At 42.1% G+C, this 20060-nt stretch overlaps 1 protein-coding gene across 2 annotated transcripts in view; it reads right to left on the bottom strand.

Moving 5' to 3' along the window:
- The window catches only part of LOC137546284 (S-adenosyl-L-methionine-dependent tRNA 4-demethylwyosine synthase TYW1-like), a 246437-nt gene that overhangs the window by 120723 nt on the left and 105654 nt on the right, over positions 1-20060 (bottom strand). For both annotated transcript variants that reach the window (XM_068268563.1, XM_068268562.1), the window contains exon 11: positions 18030-18139. In XM_068268563.1, the coding sequence (XP_068124664.1) occupies positions 18030-18139 (110 nt within the window). The remainder of the gene's footprint in view (positions 1-18029; positions 18140-20060) is intronic.

Genomic DNA, 20060 nt, shown 5'->3' on the forward strand with positions numbered 1-20060 from the left:
TTTTGTTATAACGTCTCAGCGCAAAGTAGCGCTGAGCGCATAAACCAGAACTGAGGAGATCAGGACAGGTAGACAGAATGAACGCTTGCTAGCTAGCGGCTACTTAGCGACAGCAAGCGTCCAAAACCAGACAGACTGGAATGAGGCAGCCAATGCGATGCGGCGATGGCGTGCCTCACAAACAGGACAGGATAGTCAGAAAATAGCAGGATTAAGATAGATGAACGTAACACAGATAAATATACAATAAGTATGTTTTCCTAGCGTATTACAATTACAGCTATCAATGAAACTATTTGTAACGTCTGACTAACAGATGTATATATCGGCAATGAACCGATATATGACATAAGCAGGAACGCTGACTAGGACTGGAGTAATACAGGGAACAGGACTCAGAAGGATTCGCTATCTCTTCGCAGAGATAAACGCAATCCACAAACGGTAACAGAACAGGATTCAGAAGGATTCGTTATCTCTTCGCAGAGATGAACGCAATCCACAAACAGTAACAGAACAGGATTCAGAAGGATTCGTTATCTCTTCGCAGAGATGAACGCAATCCACAAACGGTAACAGGACAGGATTCAGAAGGATTCGTTATCTCTTCGCAGAGATGAACGCAATCCACAACAGTAACAGGAGCAGGGTAACTACCTCAGCACGGGTGGTCACGGTACGCGCAACCTACCAAAACGTGCTGGAAAGCTGACTAACTGCACACAGGATATAAACAGTTCGTGTACGTATACATCAGCGACACTAATGTATCAACATAACACAAATACAAGGAAAATAATAAACGTGCTGGTATGCATATATATTGGCAATGAACCAATATATGATGCAAAGACCAGCAAAGTATCTTTATAACAAGAAACACGATCGGTGGCTAAAGCGACAGCAAGACTGGCTTACACTGAAGCTATGAAAACCCAAGGAAACCCTGCAGGAAGCAGATCTTTATACTGAGGTCATCCAATGGGAGCAGACATGCAGATTCCCACACAGGTGAATGATAATCAGTCACAAGCTGACAGCAGGGAAAGACAGACAAAGCTATGCAGCTTGCATGGAAATAGATCAGAACTGCCTGAGCTGCAGCACTACTACTTCCAGTAATAGCTGCTGCAGCAGCGATCATTACAGTACCCCCGCCTTTAAAAGCGGATTCCAGACGCTTTTCAAAACTGAAATTCCCAACAAAACAGTCTGACTGATAATTCATGATGACCGGGACAGCCCGGCAAGACCGAATTCCAGAATCAGTCCCCACAAGACTGGACCCATCAGAACCAGAACCTACAGAACCATGCCCATCAGTACTACAAGCCCCAGTGTGACACCCATCAGAACCATGATTTCCAGAAGAAAGCCCTCCGAAACTCCCTGAGCGATACCCACCGCCTTCCAGGAACCGTTCAGAAACGCCAAAGCCTTTGCAATGCCCACCGGTACTGTCTTTACCAACACAAAACCCACTGTTGAACCAGTCCAAGGCACCAGGACAAGTTTTCTCAGAGACCTCCCAGAACACCTTGAAGCTCCAAAGAGATCCCCATAGGTCAGAATGCCCCTTAGGCTCACATGGAGAACCATCAAGAACCCCTATGGAACCTAGGGCAATTCCCGAGTCAGGGCCACAAGGACAAACATCAATATCAGGGCTTTCAGGGACCAGAACCATCTCTGGGCATGCAGGCAGACTGGCAATATCAGAACGTGTTCCCACTAAGGAAGCATCAGAGCACGCTAACACCTTAGACACACTTGGGCATTCTGGCACACAAAGAACATCTGGGCACACCGGCACAAGAGAAACCTCTGGGCATGTCAAGGAACTGTGAGCCTCAGGGTCAGCCAAGACAGGACCAAAACCAGGACTGGCCAAAAAAAAATCATCATGACTAAACTTCGCAACTACTGGACTTTTACACGAGAATGCTGGATCAGACTTAGATGTCGCTGATTCCAGCAAAGTCAGTAACAAATCAGATTCAGGGGCACTAACAAGACAGGACAAATCTTCTGATGTATGCACTGAACCAGACAGGGACTCCACAACTACCTCTGGACTGGACAGAGACTCATTTAATACACTGGATTGGAGCTCATGAGGCGCTGCAGAACAAGTCAGTATTGCAGCAGCCCCCACTGGACTAGGCAAAACTGAGGAATTCCCTGGACAGGAAGGGGACTCTGGAACCTCTGCCACAGCGGCCAGAGAACCAGAATCTTTCAGGATACAGGGCTGGGTTTCAGGAACACTCATCAGACCGGACTGAAATTCTGAGATTTCTATTATTTTGACCAGAGAATCAGAATTATCCATGTTATAGGGCAAGACTTCTGAAACATTCAGAGGACAGGGCTGGAGTTCCTCGGCTGTTACAACACTGGAGAGGGACTCAACAACATTGGTTAAATCAGACTGTGTACAGGACAAGGTATCTGACACACTTGCTGACGAGGACAATATTTCAATGGCTTCTGCTTTGCTGGGCAGAAAATCATCAAGTTTTATTAGAGCAGACTGTAATTCCAAAACAGCTGCTAGACAAGTGAATATTACTGCAACACCAACTGAGGTAAGCAGTGCTTCAGCCTCCTCTGCTAGAGGGTTTAAAGTATCCAAAGTACTGGGTGAAGCATAAGACTCTGCGACCACAGCTTCACTGGACAAGATCACTGAACAGTCCATATTGCAGGGCAAAACCATGGAAGCACCTGCTGGACAGCATAATGATTCTGTGACCTGAGTTTCATTGGAGAGATCTACTGCATAATTCATGGTACAGGGCAAATTTATTGGAAAATTTTCTGAACAAGGTAATAATTCTGCGATTTCAGGTTCACATAGCAGATGCTCTGAGCTATTCACGAAACTAGAGCGAGGTGTAGAAACAGGAAGATCAAGACACAATGTTTGCGCATCTGAATCACCATTCATTTGTAAAATTGGAAAATTCAGATGCTGGGGTTCTGAGTTTACTAGACAGGATTGCTGGGACTCGGAAACTGATGTAGTGCATCTATTGGCATCTGCTGGATCAGACAGGAGTTGAACTTTATTAACACAGGTAATTTCTGCAGAAGTGTTTGCAGAGACAGGCAAGATTTTTCTGGTGTCTGTTTCACTAAACAAAGAGTCATGAGTACTGGCTAGGCTGGACTCGGAAGTCAGCAGGACCTCTGGATTCTCTGCTGAGAAATTTGCGCAGGGCAAGGTTAAGAATGTATCAGTGGCTTCTGTTTTACTGGGAAGTAACACTGAGTTATCCATGGTACAGGGTGGAATTGCAGGAACTTCAATTTCACACAAAAAGAGCTCCGAATCACCTGCTGAATCAGCCAAAGGTGCTGAAGCAGGCGGGTCAGAACGCCAAATTTGCGAATTCGGAGTCACATAAAAATCATCCAAAATCAGTTCCCACACATCAATCAATGGAGCCACAAAGTCATACCCACACACACCAGTTTTTATTAGGTTATAGGCAGACTTAATGCATGCATTCAATACTGATTCACTTTTTGCACTGTAAAATTGACAAAATGAACTTGAATCATTCTTCCATTCATTGACCAGAGCTTCCATCTCTCCTTTCTCAAATGGAGGATTCCAAGCATACTTAACAGGCAGATCATGGTTTGCAGATATGATTGTAGCAGGCACATGTATAGGGTTAATTAGCAGGTGATTGGCAGATTCCTTATTCTTAAGAATCTCCAATACCTGTAGCAAGTGTTGAACTGTAGTGTATGCAAACTTTCCTTGCTTCACAAATAAGTTGATTTGTTCAATACTCTGTAATATCTCCTCATAATCATACTCAGATAATTCTTTTAAACAAAAATCTTTATTTTCCCTAGCCAGGGAGGAAAGTTCATTAGTAGTTTCATAAGTCCATTTAACTCCCCTGAAAGACAATTGCATTTCATTATCTGTTAATGGCAGAATCTCATTATAGGTCTCAGTCGCTAAGGATAACGACTCTGCAGATCGGACACGTTTCTTAGAACGTTTGCGTTTGGCCTTAGACCCTGCTGTTTTCCCTGCTGTTCTTGGTGATTTATTCAAGGCTGCAGGAAAATTATCAGTAACACTTTCTGCTTGCTGAACATTTTTGCAAGCAATTGAAGGAGTAGCTGATTGGCCTGCTGCCAGGAGTTCATTAAGAGGAAAAGGCAATGGATCTATGCGCAACCAGTTATGGATCACAAACGCTAGAAATTCCAGTGGTCTCTCTTTCAAATCGGAATGATTGAGAACTTTAAATGCCCACTGGAATAATTCCCCTTTAAACAAAATATAACTTAGTTGGAGTGCCCAGGTTGAAACAGGAGTCGCTTGGAGATCAGGATTGGTCAGGAGCCTGGCACATTCAGAGAAAAACTCATTTTCTGTTTCAGAGCTAAGTTCTTCAAATTTCTTAAAGGAACAGGAACCATAATTAACAGTGTCATACTTTCTGGGAATCCCCCCCACAATGGGGATTGGTAATGGGGTTTTCATAATGTAAGGCTTGGTGGTGTATTCTCCACAGTCAGCATGCAACGCATGAGCTGGCGTGGAGGAGGTACACACACTAGCACCAGGAAACAGGCTATCCCTAGTATAGTGGAGGGGAGGACTGACTCCAATAGGAGATTGTGGCGCACAGAGCCGGTGCAGATCTGACAGCCACAAACAATGCTTTCGTTATAACGTCTCAGCACAAAGTAGCGCTGAGCGCATAAACCAGAACTGAGGAGATCAGGACAGGTAGACAGAATGAACGCTTGCTAGCTAGCGGCTACTTAGCGACAGCAAGCGTCCAAAACCAGACAGACTGGAATGAGGCAGCCAATGCGATGCGGCGATGGCGTGCCTCACAAACAGGACAGGATAGTCAGAAAAAAGCAGGATTAAGATAGATGAACGTAACACAGATAAATATACAATAAGTATGTTTTCCTAGCGTATTACAATTACAGCTATCAATGAAACTATTTGTAACGTCTGACTAACATATGTATATATCGGCAATGAACCGATATATGACATAAGCAGGAACGCTGACTAGGACTGGAGTAATACAGGGAACAGGACTCAGAAGGATTCGCTATCTCTTCGCAGAGATAAACGCAATCCACAAACGGTAACAGAACAGGATTCAGAAGGATTCGTTATCTCTTCGCAGAGATGAACGCAATCCACAAACAGTAACAGAACAGGATTCAGAAGGATTCGTTATCTCTTCGCAGAGATGAACGCAATCCACAAACGGTAACAGGACAGGATTCAGAAGGATTCGTTATCTCCTCGCAGAGATGAACGCAATCCACAACAGTAACAGGAGCAGGGTAACTACCTCAGCACGGGTGGTCACGGTACGCGCAACCTACCAAAACGTGCTGGAAAGCTGACTAACTGCACACAGGATATAAACAGTTCGTGTACGTATACATCAGCGACACTAATGTATCAACATAACACAAATACAAGGAAAATAATAAACGTGCTGGTATGCATATATATTGGCAATGAACCAATATATGATGCAAAGACCAGCAAAGTATCTTTATAACAAGAAACACGATCGGGGGCTAAAGCGACAGCAAGACTGGCTTACACTGAAGCTATGAAAACCCAAGGAAACCCTGCAGGAAGCAGATCTTTATACTGAGGTCATCCAATGGGAGCAGACATGCAGATTCCCACACAGGTGAATGATAATCAGTCACAAGCTGACAGCAGGGAAAGACAGACAAAGCTATGCAGCTTGCATGGAAATAGATCAGAACTGCCTGAGCTGCAGCACTACTACTTCCAGTAATAGCTGCTGCAGCAGCGATCATTACAGTTTCCCAGTTCATCAACTTGCTACCTGTGTTATCTGTTCTTTATCTCTTCCTTTCTCATTACCCAACTACCCAGGCTCAATAGGCATAAATGCAAAATTACCCTTGAGCCTCTTCCTACCCATCCCATCCATATCCCTCAATTATACTAGAAAAATTTTGATCAATGATATTGCGTGGGAAACCGTACTTGTCAAAGTTTTCCTTGATTTTACACATAAAACCTTTTGAAACGAAAATATATTAGCAATATCAATAACAATAATAATAATTACAAGCTACTGGCTTGTGCTAACGTAGTTCTGTAACTTCCTCTGTTCTGCTTAGTCAGGTGACGTAGATGCAACTAGATTGTGCAGTATCAATATAAAGATCCAACTAAAAATACCAGCAGTGCTTGGCATACTGTGCCACAAAAATGAATGTAATCCTTGCAAATATGATAAATGCACCCTTTAGCCTACAATACACATACAATGCAATACATCAAGAGCTTTCTGTTAGAAGTGGTAATTGGCTAACCAGCATAGGTTAAGATACTGCAGACAAAACAATAGGCTTCTGCTTCAGTAAATAGCTTGAATTTTTACTTACAGGATTACTGTTAAAAGAGATATTGGAATAAAACGCAAGCTAAAGAAAAATGACTAGGAATGCTCAATCAATTATATAGTCCACTGAAACCAACTCTGAGCATCCAGTCAATAAGTCTCTGCTCATCTGTTACACTAATGTGGGTCTTTCTGACAAGAATTAATACCTCTAACAGGCTGCTAGAGCCCCTCAGGAAACAGTTTATCCAATTTCACAAGCCAGTAAAAGGCAGATCCCAGAACAGTTACGTTCTTTATCCATGTACAGCCTGAGCATGACAGATTCATGACTCTACTAGGTCATCAAGTGCTCCAGAGACTTCTCCAAGTTACTGCAACCAAAAGCCAAACAAAGGCCTATCTATTGCATGCTGGTCAACTTTTATAATAACTTTACATCTGTATTTCAGAACATTAACAGATAGCTATTACAGTAGTGGCAATGGGATGTGTGCACTAAACTGCGTTGAGCAGAATTATGTGCGCCAAGTCTTAAAGCACAATAAGTACAGCATAATGCATTGCATCATGTGGTAAGATTTTACGCACGTTATTCTGCACAAGTCTGAACAAATAAACTCCTTGCACGCTCTGCTCCACACGACAGGGGACAAAGGTAGACTTGAGCAGCATACTCTGCACACCATGTTGTAGGGGATAAGGGGCATGGACACAGCAAGGAGCCAGCTGGCAAGAGCAGAATTACTTGTCCACAATCCTTGCGCTCCTCTGCCAGTAACAAAACCAGCTACACCATTCATTCTGCTCAACGGACTCGCATATTAGCCGAGGAGGTAACATTTTTTGTGCTGAAAAATTAGGCTTATACGCAAGTATATACAGTACTTAGGTGTAAACCTAACAAAGGATCCTTCAGACCTTTATAAATTTAACTACCATCTATGTTTACTAAGCTCTCTCACAATCTCCAAACTTGGAGTAAATATAACATATCCTTCGCTGGTAAAATACACTCCATATGGAAGACACTATTTTCTAGAATTTTATATCTATTTTGTGTTTTACCAATTAAGGTCTCTCTGGGTGATATTAGAAATCTTCAGAAGCAACGTACATGTTTTTTGTGGAATGGTAAGTGCCCTAGATTTAAAAGCAAAATTCTCACTATGCCCAAAAGTAATGGAGTGGTGGGTATGCCTTCCTTAACTACTACAAAGCCTCGCAGATAGCACAACTAACATCTAGAGATACTCATACCCACATCCCTCTGTGGGTGAACCTAGAGTCTGGTCTTCTATTACCATTATCATTTCGAAGCCTGATGTGGGCCCAAGGCATATACCTGCCTGCTATTAGAACTCTCTCACCTGCATCGGCCCCTAACCCATAGGACAACACATTGGGCTCAATTCACAAAAGGGTGCCAACTCAGTTAGCACGCCCAAAGCTTTTATTGATTGCGCGCAACGTTTAGCACTGCGCGGTGCAGGTGAAACGTCGCACCGGGTGCTCCTAAAACATCTCATGACTTTTGCATGCACTGCTAAACTTAGCGTGCAAAATTTTGCGCATCCTAAAGGTCTGTAGGCGTGCTAAGGGGCTTTTAGGCGTGCTAACTAATTTAGCACCCTTTTGTGAATCAAGCCCTTTGTCTCCACTCCCAAGCGAATGCTAGCCAGAAACTGGCTTTCCCCGACCCTCCCAGTTAATGAGGTATTTACTTTAGTGTCTGAGATCATGTTGGCCGCACACATCACTGCTACGATTATAGATAACTTGCAGGGCTTCCATAATACTTGGTCCCCGTGGATTACTTGGTTGGCAAATGCTGGGCTCTCTCCCATTGCCTTCACATATTGAGACCTTTCATTGTGTTCATTATTGTGTTCACTATTAATTGACTGTATTTATTATTGTGACTGTTTCCTGTGCAACCTGTTAATTTGTTAGCTAAAATTGTATAATGAATCTGTTTTTTCATGTAAGGTCTATTATCACCCTGTGTGGGTTTTATGGCATTTTAGTCAATTTCTGCAAAATCCAAATAAAGGTTTTGAAACTAAAAATAACTTTCAGCACTCCACGGCCACTAAACAAAGAACCAAAAAGTAGAAAATAAAGTACTGTCATATTGGCTTAACCTCGAGGACCACAGGTTTATATACCCCTAGTAACCAGGCAATTTTTTTTACAATTCAGCACAACTTTAACACTATCGTCTGATAGTGTGCCACAGATGCCAATCAGTAAACAGAAGGGGATTATCTATCACTTCTGGAGGCAAACATTCGTAATGCAAGTGTAACATTGCTAATAAAGCAACGACCGGGTAAAGGTTGCAGTGTAGCTTAGTAAAAGTATAAATGGAAGTGCTGTGGATCCAGTCTTCTAAGTTGTGCAATAATACTGCTTGATTGTAGTGTTCAATAATAGATCTTAACCCCTGCATTGCTCTTATGTTGTTGTAGTGTGGTCCTAATTCTGGCACATTTCTTGTCCCATATCAACTCCACCAATATTTTGTATATCTCTTTCAGTTCTTTTTGAGTGATGAATATGGAGAGGACTTGCATAAGAAAGAGCAGTATTGGGAAGGCTACTATTTTTATAAGATATATTCTGCCCAGAAAATACAACAATCTCTTCCAAGACTAATCCCGTAAAATGGTTTGGATGATTGAAGTAACTTTTAGAGTACGTAAAAGGTGTGGCGATTTAGGGAGTCTGATGCCAAGATAGACTATTTCTGACTTTGCTCAAGAGATGTGAGTAGTAATAAATAGAGTGCCAGAGATTTTTGCCTATTGATCTGGTAGCCAGAGACTGACCCAAATTCTTCTTTTCATTTAAAAGAGATTGTCGGTTTAGGGTTACTAATACATAGAATAGCGCCATAGAGACCAAGGTCATGACATTCGCTGTTGATCTCCTGCTGATACCTTTAAGAAAAGGGGCCTGTTCAATCAGTCTAAGTAGAGAGTCTAAAGCAAGGTTAAAAAGTGAGGCCGAGAGTAGAAAGCCTTGCCTCTCCCCTCTCTGGGTATTCCCAGCCCTGATGGGACAGCAAGGGAGAATACCACTATCACTGGATGCATCCTGTACCTCTGTGAACCAAACTTAAGTGCTATATCTGGAACAACCATAGTTTTTCCAGATATAGCACTTAAGTCCTTAAATCCTTAAAATACAAAACATATAGAATATTTTAGTTCTGCTTAGGTTAGGTATTAACGGCAAAAAGAATACAGCTTATCGTCAGCTAAACAGAATGCAAAGACATCTTATCACAAGCTGCACAGAATGCATAAACAGAAAATATTCATAAAAAACTTCTGCAGACAGGAACTAGCAAATGTCTGTGCTTTGCTAAAAAGCAGTCTTCTCCCAGCTATTTACATCAAACCATTCAAAAAAATATATATTATATTTACTTTGAAAAATGTATAAAGTACAAATATGAATTTGAGCCTGTGTACATTTTATGAACATCTTCCTTTGATTTTCAGCAGTGGTTACATTTTGCAGGATAAACCGTAATAAGAAAACAAATAAAACAAACTGTCAATATATGGGCTGTATAGCCAGTAAAAGGACAGCACGTTCAAGAGAGGCAAACAATCAAGGACAGTGTAATGGTGTAATGGTCTAAGTTTGGTTACAAACATAACATTAAATATCATTCCCTATTTAATATATTCTTGCCTGAATTCAAGGCAATTTTTTTTTACAAATTTTAAGGTGTTAAAAAAAAAATCTGTCAATCTGACTAATGAGACTCTTCAGCCCATTCCTTACCCAGTCTCACTAAAAATGAACAAGATTTAAAAAAAAAAAAAACACACCTTGAAAATAATTTTAATGAAAAGGAAAAAAATGACCAATTACATAAAAATACTACCATACCTAATCACTTTATTGAAAATGGAGCCCCACAAAAAAAATAAAAAAAAAAAAAATAAAAAAAAAAATCTTCAAATCCCCTGCCAGAGCTCCACAATCCAGTGATTGGGACAGATAAAAGAAAATCTTTCATTGCCAAGGAATCTCATAAGCCAGATCAACAGACCCGGATAGGGTGTGAATCCTAGCCGAAAACTTTAAAGACCCTTTAGCAGGGGTCATAGTGCTGCGACAAAATGGGAGCACTGGAAAGTATGTTTTAAAGACCAATGGGTCCACTGATACGACTCAGAATTTATCCAGATCAATAAACCAACGGAGAGTCCTAGCAACAAACACGACGATGATTTTGCTGGGGTTTACTTTTCAGGAAACATCATTTATTTTTATTAGGGTAGGTTTCACTATGTCATGTATTTTTCCCCCTACTTTTAACGATTTTCAGGATTCTGAAAAGGCCTGAGCAAACAGTTGTTTGGCATCACAGCTGACCGTGTGTTCTATATAAGTACATGCCGGTGTTACTCTCCACTGAAGTGAGACAACTCTGCATTGCGCACAAACTGCATGCAGCAGGGCATTGTTGGAATACACCACATGACACACAAGTTTGTAGGTCAAACAGTGCTGTCTAGGGATTGCCTCAAGTCCCTGTGTATTGCACAACGATACATGTTGCTGAAATCTGCTCAGCCATGCGACAGTGTGATAACAACCTCCCCCCCTGGGCATCTACATGTGTGTGTGGGAAGATGACCTCGACACCGCCTGGGCACCAGACGTGGGTTTTAGCCCCTGATGCCTATCAGACAAGAGAGCCTTCCAATGGGACAGGATTTCCACCTTCCTCCTCAATCATTCTCCACTGCCAAGATAAAGGTGAGTTGTTGAAGCAGCAGAGCCCTGATACTAGGCAGCAGAGCAGTCCTGAACATAGGATAAAAGGGGTGTGGGGGTCTGTGCTGCTTTTTTAACTGTAAAAAGATTATAGAATGTAAAAATAATAAAACAACTATCAGCTTATGTTAAACTGCATAGTAATGCACATGTCAAAATATGTAAGACCTTACAGCAATGCATTGTGAAGCACATTTAAAACATTTGTTGCACAATGTATGCAGTGAGAATAGGCCCGAATGAAGACCCTAATGAAAAATATGTAACTGAAACAATGACCATAGAATCTATTTTGGCATTTTCCAGGTAAGGCACATTAAAATGCTAACTTTTTTTTTTTTTTTTTGAGTGAAATGTAAATTAATCCCCACTTGTAGGTCACAGAAATTATGATATTTTCACTTTAAGTTGTAATGTCAGAAGCATTAGAGCCACATGTAAATGTTTTATTTTTGCTGGATGTCCTTAGCTTGTGCAATTCGACTCAATCAAGACATACAAGGTATAAATCAGAAAGGGGCTGAACAGAAGATATCCCTCTTTGCAGACGACGTATTACTTACTCTCTCTTCCCCTTTAACATCCCTACCTGCCCTACATGCCACTATCTCATCATACGAATCAATATCTGGCTTTAAAATAAATAAAGTCAAGACGGAAGCCCTCCCAATTAAAATTCCCCCAAAGATGTTACTCTCCCTTAAATCACACTACTCATATAACTGGAAAACTCGAACTTTGAAATATCTGGGGATCCATCTCGCAACTACTTATGCTGACATTTATAGGAATAACTTCCCACCACTCATCCAGAAAATCTTGCAGGATCTACATAAATGGACATCCTACAAAATTTCCTGGATAGGCAGGATATACACACAAAATGAATATCCTTCCACGGATTTTATATCTCTTTGAGACCCTTCCAGTTCACGTCCCTTCAACTCAATTATCCAAGTTGCAAATAGCTTTCTCAGACTTTGTCTGGAACCACAAACGTCCTAGAGTATCCAGGTCGGTTCTCCTGGCCTTAAGGGAACAAGGAGGTCTAAGTCTTCCCTCTCTTAAACATTATTATCAGGCAACCCACCTACAACAACTGACTGAATGGTCAGGGCTTAAAGTTTTCACTAAATGGGCCTTGATTGAAGCAACCGATCTACAACTCCTTTCACTAGCCTCTTTGATCTGGATGTACCCCCCTCCAAGAATTTCCCACTTGACCCTTCTCCCTACCATCACCTTTACCCTACGCCTATGGAAATCTATAAAACCTGCAATAAACCTCAAATCATATCCTTCCCCCTCTATTACCCGTTCTAGGGAATCCTGCTTTTCTACCTGGAACTTCACCCACCTATGGCTAGATGGTATCATATGGGCTACTCCAATTTGAAAGATTGGACCGACTTTGCCACTAGTAAGCTTATAACCAGACCTAAGCTGGAAGAAAATATAACACTCACACCCCAAACCTTAATGGAATTCAACCAAACTATCCACTTCCTGAATTCCTATACTAACAAAACCTCTCCCCTACCCTCCTGCTCCCCTTTTGAGAGACTGTGTTCCCATGGAGGTCATCAAAAAGGTCTCATTTCCCATGTATACTCCCTTCTCCAGACTAACTCGGGATCCTTATCACCTTCTCACTCTTATATGAAGAAATGGGAAGACTCTCTCACTGTCCCCATAAATACAGAGGAGTGGGTAGATATCTGGGAAAACGCTAAGCATACCTCCATATGCACACAGATTAAAGAGAATATTTATAAAATTTTATTCAGATGGTACCTAACCCCAGAACTTATATCCAAAATCTATCCCAATTCCTCTGACCTCTGCTGGAGAGGCTGCTCCCACAAAGGCTCATTGGAGCATATCTTTTGGTTCTGTCTACGTGTAGTCCCTCTCTGGAAGGTACTCCAAAACCTCATCCAGACCATTACAGGAATCGTGGTCCCACTCGATCCAGTAATTAGGTTACTAGGCAAACCACCCACTAAGGTGGATAAATATACTTCACGATTAATTACTCATATTTTAACGGCCTGTAGACTCTCTATTGCTTCGGCCTGGAAAACTATGCCCCCCCCCCCCCCCACACCACCATAGCTGACATTAAAGCTAAGATAAATTGGACTAAGAGCATGGAACAGATGACAGCTTCCTTAAGAGACACAGAACCCAAGTTCCGAAAGATCTGGGATCCATGGATACTCTCTAACTCAGACCTCATGCCCCCATGAGGGACCCTGCTCTTACTTCAATGTACACCTCCCACATACCCTCCTAGCCCCTCGAAATCACAAATGTGTGATTTAGGCCTTTTCACAACCCCCTATACGATTGATACCTTGATTCTTGAGCGCTGCACCCAACCCTTCCCCACTTCCTCTTACTCTCCCGATTATTGCCTCTAGTAAATTACTAATTTGCTATTTTTCATTGTTTTTCTTATGTTTATCTCAAATGTGTTACCCTATCATAATGTTCTGCGGATGTCACATTAGGCAGTTCTGAATTGGTCATTTTCTTTTGAATGTTCTTGTAGAGACATTGGCCTCTTGCTAAATTATTCCACCCATCCTCTACAATCCATAAGGATTTAAATTTTTTTTTTCTTTTGATTGCGGTACTCCACTTAAGACTTGTCGCTAGAGTTCACTGATTTGGACTGAAGATATTGTACCCCCTACTACTCTCATATCCTTGTTATGAATGTTTCATCGACTCAAAACCACTGTACTGTATCTCTTTGCACGACCTGCTTAAAGGACTTACGAGGCCAACCCCCCGATCCACGCTACAGGAAACAGCCTGTTACGTGGATCGGGGGGTTGGCCTTAGAGCTGCGCAGCCGCACTCGCGGCTATGCGGACTGCGCAGCCGCGGCCAGCTCCGGCCGCCATCTTTGTACAGTCTGGAGAGCCCGACCCTGGCAGCGCGGTCGGGGTCCGTTCGGGGGCTACTGAGCGGCGGGGACCCGGCGGAACGGCACAGAGGGCGCGGACGGCGTCCTCCGTGCCTTACAAGCTGACGCAGGTAGCGAACTTTTTTTTATTTTTTTTCTCAATGATTGGCCTCGTAACTCCTTTAATTGTGAGGTTTTCTTTATTCTTTTAATAAAAAAAAAAGTGTTACGAAAAAAAAATCAATACCATAAAGTTGCATCAGCACTAAGTAAATGTTCAAACACAATGAAATCACATTTGTAAAGAAAGATTTAGTTGGTGCTGTACTTTCTTTTTTCAAATCACTAATGAACAGCTGAAAGATAGTCGAAGTACACTTATGCTGGGAATACAGAATGCAATTTTTTTTTTTACTTTGGGCAAGTATAAAACAAAAAAAAAAAAACCTAAAATAAATTAGGTTTCCAAGCTATTTACAACTTTCAGAGCTTAAACATTTTAATTATTGCTATAGCTACTTTCTATTTCATATTAAATATTGATGTTTACATAACTTTAAAATGCAGTAATGAGATAGTCCATCCAATCAATAGGTTTCATTAAGGAAATGTATGAGAATGAGATAGAACATAACCCACAAAGACTAAATGCAGTTGGTTCAGCAAGACAAAAAAAAAAAAAAAAAAAAAAAAAACTTTCAATGATTTAAATAAAGTTAAAGTAAAGCTCCACATAGAGCTTATATTTTTGGTTGTAGATAGAATGAGGAAAGAATCTATCCTTTTATTTTTACTGTCTACTGTACAAAATTCATGCCACGTGGCAGCACTACTAGTAAAAGAAAGTAAAGCGCGTGTGTCCGTGTGTGTACAATTGAAATCCAAAATAAAACCTTTTAGGCTGGTAGGTTTTGACATTTATTTGTACCTTAAAAGAAACGTGAGGTGAAAAACTGATGAGATAAACGATATATCCTCCTACTCCTAAAAACAACTTTTTTACGATCACAAAGTTTTATTTTCTGTATAAAAGCTGAAAACGTAGGTTTCATGTATTATTGTCTTAGCTACAGTCTTTCACACAGTCTTTAAGGCTGGGTTCACACATAAATCTGTACAGTTCTGTGCAGTCCAGTCAGTTTTGCATCAGTTTTTTTTTAATCAGTTTTACCAGTCAGTAACCGAACTGTACACTTTATGTGTGAACCCAGTCAAAGAAAACTGATTCAAAACAGACAAGACTGAAACAAAACTATATACACCTTTTATGTGCGAACCCAACATCAGTGTCCATGAGATAAAATATATGAACTATTGACCTTTTATCTATCCCCTGCATTAAGAAGCTGTTCTCTGCTAGGAAGAAGTTTTAAAGGGACACTTAAAGAGGAACTGTAACGACAAAACGGCCCCTGGGGGGTACTCACCTCGGGTGGGGGAAGACTCCGGATCCTAATGAGGCTTCCCACGCCGTCCTCCATCCGTCAGGGGTCTCGCTGCAGCCCTCCGTGCAGCGGTGACGTAATATTTACCTTCCTGGCTCCTGCGCAGGCGCTCTGACGGCTGTCGGCGCCGAAGTAGGCGGAAATACCCGATCGCCGTCGGGTCTGCTCTACTGCGCAGGCGCAAGTTTCCGGCGCCTGCGCAGTAGAGCGGACCCGACGGAGATCGGGTATTTCCGTCTATTTCCGTGCCGAAAGTCGCCACAGCGCCCCCGCTGGAGCCAGCAAAGGTAAATATTGAACTGACAGTCGGCACAGTAGCCGGCTGTTCGGAGGGCTGCGGCGAGACCCCCGTGGGACAGAGGACGGCGTGGGAAGCCTCATTAGGATCCGGAGGCTTCCCCCACCCAAGGTGAGTACCCCCCAGGGGATCTTTTTAATGTTACAGAGTCTCTTTAAGGCAACCTAAAAAAAATGAGTTTTACTCACCTGGGGCTTCTACCAGCCCTCTGCAGCTGTCCGGTGCCCCGCAGTCTCGCTCTGATGCTCCTGTCCCCCGCCGGCAGCCACTTCCATTTTTTGGCGACAGGCAGACAGGCCTGGGAACGTGAGTGATTCTTTGTGTTCCTGGCCGCAATAGCACCCTCTATACTGCTATTGCGGCCAGGAATGTGAAGAATCACTCACGTTCCCAGGCCTGTCTGCACCTGTCACCGAAAACGGAAGTGGCTGCCAGCGGGGGACAGGAGCATCAGAGCGAGACTGCGGGGCACCGGACAGCTGCAGAGGCTGGTAGAAGCCCCCAGGTGACTAAAACTCATTTTTTTTTAGGTTGCCTTAAGTGTCCCTTTAAGCCTGTAATTTCTTATCAGTGAGGGTGATCTAGTTCCACTAGTGGCACGTACACACTTGCGATAACGATCGTTTACAAGGAACGACGAACAATAGTGGAACGATTGGAATGCAACGATGGGATGCAACAATCATCATACACATTTTAGCGATCGTTATAGCAGAAAAGAATGAACAGAGGGAAATGTTGCGTACATATTTATATAAAATTAAAAAAAAAAAAAAAAAAAAAAACACAAACATGGGGTTACAATAGATACAAATATATGATAGTTAACTTGCAAACAAAGTTAATTTGAAATTTGTAATGTAACAATCTTTACAGGCCGCGCTACACAGGAAGTACGGAAGCTGGCCAAAATCCAACGCAGGCGCAATGGCCCTTGTAACAATCGTGCTCAGCAGATAACTGTACACGCTACAGTTTTGTAATGATTGTCGTTCAATATTATCCGTCCTGTTGGATTTTCTGATCACGCCAATATCGTTCGTTCGTCGTTGTACTTAATGATCGTTTGGGTTCTTTCCCCGATTGTCAACAGACCGGTCGTTAAGCTGCTGTTTCAAACTACCATAGTCGCAAGTGTGTACGTACCATAGGTCCTGGCTGGAGTGGAAATGCCACTTACATACCTAAATGTTTAACTCGTTCAGCCAGTAAAAGAAACACAACCTAGTTATTGTTATGATTGAAACTGTGCATGCCAACTAACCTAAAGTATTAACCCTATCTACCCTTCTACTACATGGATTTTGTAAATCATACACTAGTGGGAAACTTTAGAGTTACCAAGCAATGGCAGATGCCTCCCTAAGAAAGACTAGGGGGAGCTAATTATTCTAAACAACTGCAATCAAATCATACAGTCTGAATAGAAACATCATCCTTAACGGATTAGAGGTTAACGCATGAGGATTCCTATATGCTCCAGGTAGGAAGACATGTCTGCTGGATAGAAAGAATCAGGTTTATTTTGGCATAATGGAGACGTCAAAAAAAGGCAGTCAGTTTGCACAAGTACAATAGTAAAAATAGTAAGCCTGCCCCCAATAAAAAGTATTTAGTTACCATGAAGGAATTTTGTATGGCCATCAAAAAAAAAAAAACTTAAGCACTATGTATGATCATCTTTATTTACCCTAACAGTAGAGATGCAGCGAACTGTTCACCTGGCGAACATGTCTGGGGCTTTTACTACTTTCGGGTCGCACTGACCCGGAGTAGTACGCCTGCGCTGCCTGGCGGAGCGAGTCCTCGATCGCGCTCCTGTTGCCGGGTACTCTCTGCACATGAGCGTGACGTCGTTCATGACGTCACGCACACGCGCAGGAAGTGCCCGGCAACAGGAGCGCGATCTAAGACGCGCTCCGCCGGGCAGCGCAGGCGTACTACTCCGGGTCAGTGCGACCCGAAAGTAGTAAAAGCCCCAGGGATCTGGAGATGTTCGCCGGCGAACAGTTCGGAAACCGGTCGCCACATCTCTACAAACAGTTATGCAATTGGGGGAAGGGGGGAGGGGTAGATAGCTTTTGGGAATAGAACATCCCTCCATCAGATGATCATACTGATTCACATTTGTTGAGAAAGGTAATGAGACAAAACCATGTTAATAAGGTCCAACATCATACCTTTAAACTGTTTAATTAGGTTTTGATGGTTCTCGATAGCTTGTTCTATGATCATCTCAGGCTGGTCCATTTTCCACCTCCACTCAGTTCCCACTGGGTTAGTATGATGTCTAAGAAACAGGCAAGACTGTCAGCAACTGGGAGGACACCCCCAAACATACAAGGCATTTTCATCTATTTTGCTTATTAGATTTAAAAGTAATGAACAATGAACAAAGTGTTATAAATGTTGCCAACAGGCTTCTTGACAATACAAAAACTGAAGATTATTATTAATATTAAACTTTATTTATAAAGCGCTAAAATATTACACAATAGATGGGGTAGACATTTCAACATTAAACAACTTTACACAGTGACATTATAGCTTTCAATGCAAAAATACAAAATGGTGATTTAACAATATAAGGATAAATTTAGCAGATGAGTCCATATAGTGTGGGGAGAAAAGCACACATGGAGGAAAGCTCTGCCAAATAGGCATACAATATAGGGGGTGGGGCAGAGATTGAACTGCACAAGCACAGAACGCTCCCAGCCGTGTGCAGAAGACCATGACCCGGGCCAAGCGGACACCGGCAGCCTGGAGCAAAGCAGATCTTCACCGCTGGACAGAGAGACTTCTAGGGGGTGGAAGAAGCCCAAGGTGAGTAAAATAAAACTTTTTTTAGGCTGCCTCATGTATCCTTTAAGACTTGCTTGAATGAGTTGAAGTTGGGTTTGAGCCTTATGGGAGGGGGGGTGTTCCATAACCACTTAAAGGGGAACTGAAGTAAGTGGTATACTGAGGCTGCCATATTTATTTCCTTTTAAGCAATACCAGTTGCCTGGCAGCTCTGCTGATCCTCTGCCTCTAATACTATTAGCCATAGCCCCTGAACAAGCATGCAGCAGATCAGGTGTTTCAGACTTTAAAGTCAGTTCTGACAAGACTAGCTGCATGCTTGTTTCTGATGTTATTCAGATACTACTGCAGAGAAATAGACCAGCAGGGCTGCCAGGCAACTGGTATTGATTAAAAGGAAATGGATATGGCAGCCTCCGTATACCTCTTACTTCAGTTCCCCTTTAAGAACTGCAGTCATAAAACCCCTTAAAGAGAATCTGTATTGTTAAAATCGCACAAAAGTAAACATACCAGTGCGTTAGGGGACATCTCCTATTACCCTCTGTCACAATTTTGCCGCTCCCCGCCGCATTAAAAGTGGTTAAAAACAGTTTTTAAAAGTTTGTTTATAAACAAACAAAATGGCCACCAAAACAGGAAGTAGGTTGATGTACAGTATGTCCACACATAGAAAAATACATCCATACACAAGCATGCTGTATACAGCCTTCCTTTTAAATTTCAAGAGATCATTTGTGTGTTTCTTTCCCCCTTCTGCTCTCATGCACTGAAGTTTCAGGCTGCTCTTTTCTTCCTGCAAACAGCTTTGCCCTTGTCTGAATTTCCTCAGTATGTGAAAGCCCAGCCAGCTCTGAGGACACTTTATCCAGCTTGTAAAAGATACGAGAGCAGAGAGAAGCTGCACTAATCTAAATATCACACAGGCAGTGTGCAGAGAGGTGCCTGAAAGGGGGAGTTCATAGCAGAACCACAACACTGAAGAACTTGGCAGCCTTCCAGACACTGGCCGACAAGTCTGACAGGGGAAAGATACATTGATTTATTACAGAGACTGTGATAGCAGAAAGTGTTGCAGTAAGCCAGAACACATTAGAATAGCTTTTGGAACTTGTAGGATGATAAAAAACGGGATGCAATTTTTGTTACGGAGTCTCTTTAAGGACCAGAGCCTTTTTTTCCATTCAAACCACTGCAGCTTTAACGGTTTATTGCTCGGTCATACAACCTACCACCTAAATGAATTTTACCTCCTTTTCTTGTCACTAATACAGCTTTCTTTTGGTGTTATTTGATCGCTGCTGCGGTTTTTACTTTTTATTATATTCATCAAAAAAGACATGAATTTTGTCAAAAAAATGATTTTTTTTTTACTTTCTGTGCTGACATTTTTCAAATAAAGTAAA

This window comes from Hyperolius riggenbachi, chromosome 2 (genome assembly GCF_040937935.1).
Source record: "Hyperolius riggenbachi isolate aHypRig1 chromosome 2, aHypRig1.pri, whole genome shotgun sequence".
In the NCBI taxonomy this organism is placed as follows: Eukaryota; Metazoa; Chordata; class Amphibia; order Anura; family Hyperoliidae; genus Hyperolius; species Hyperolius riggenbachi.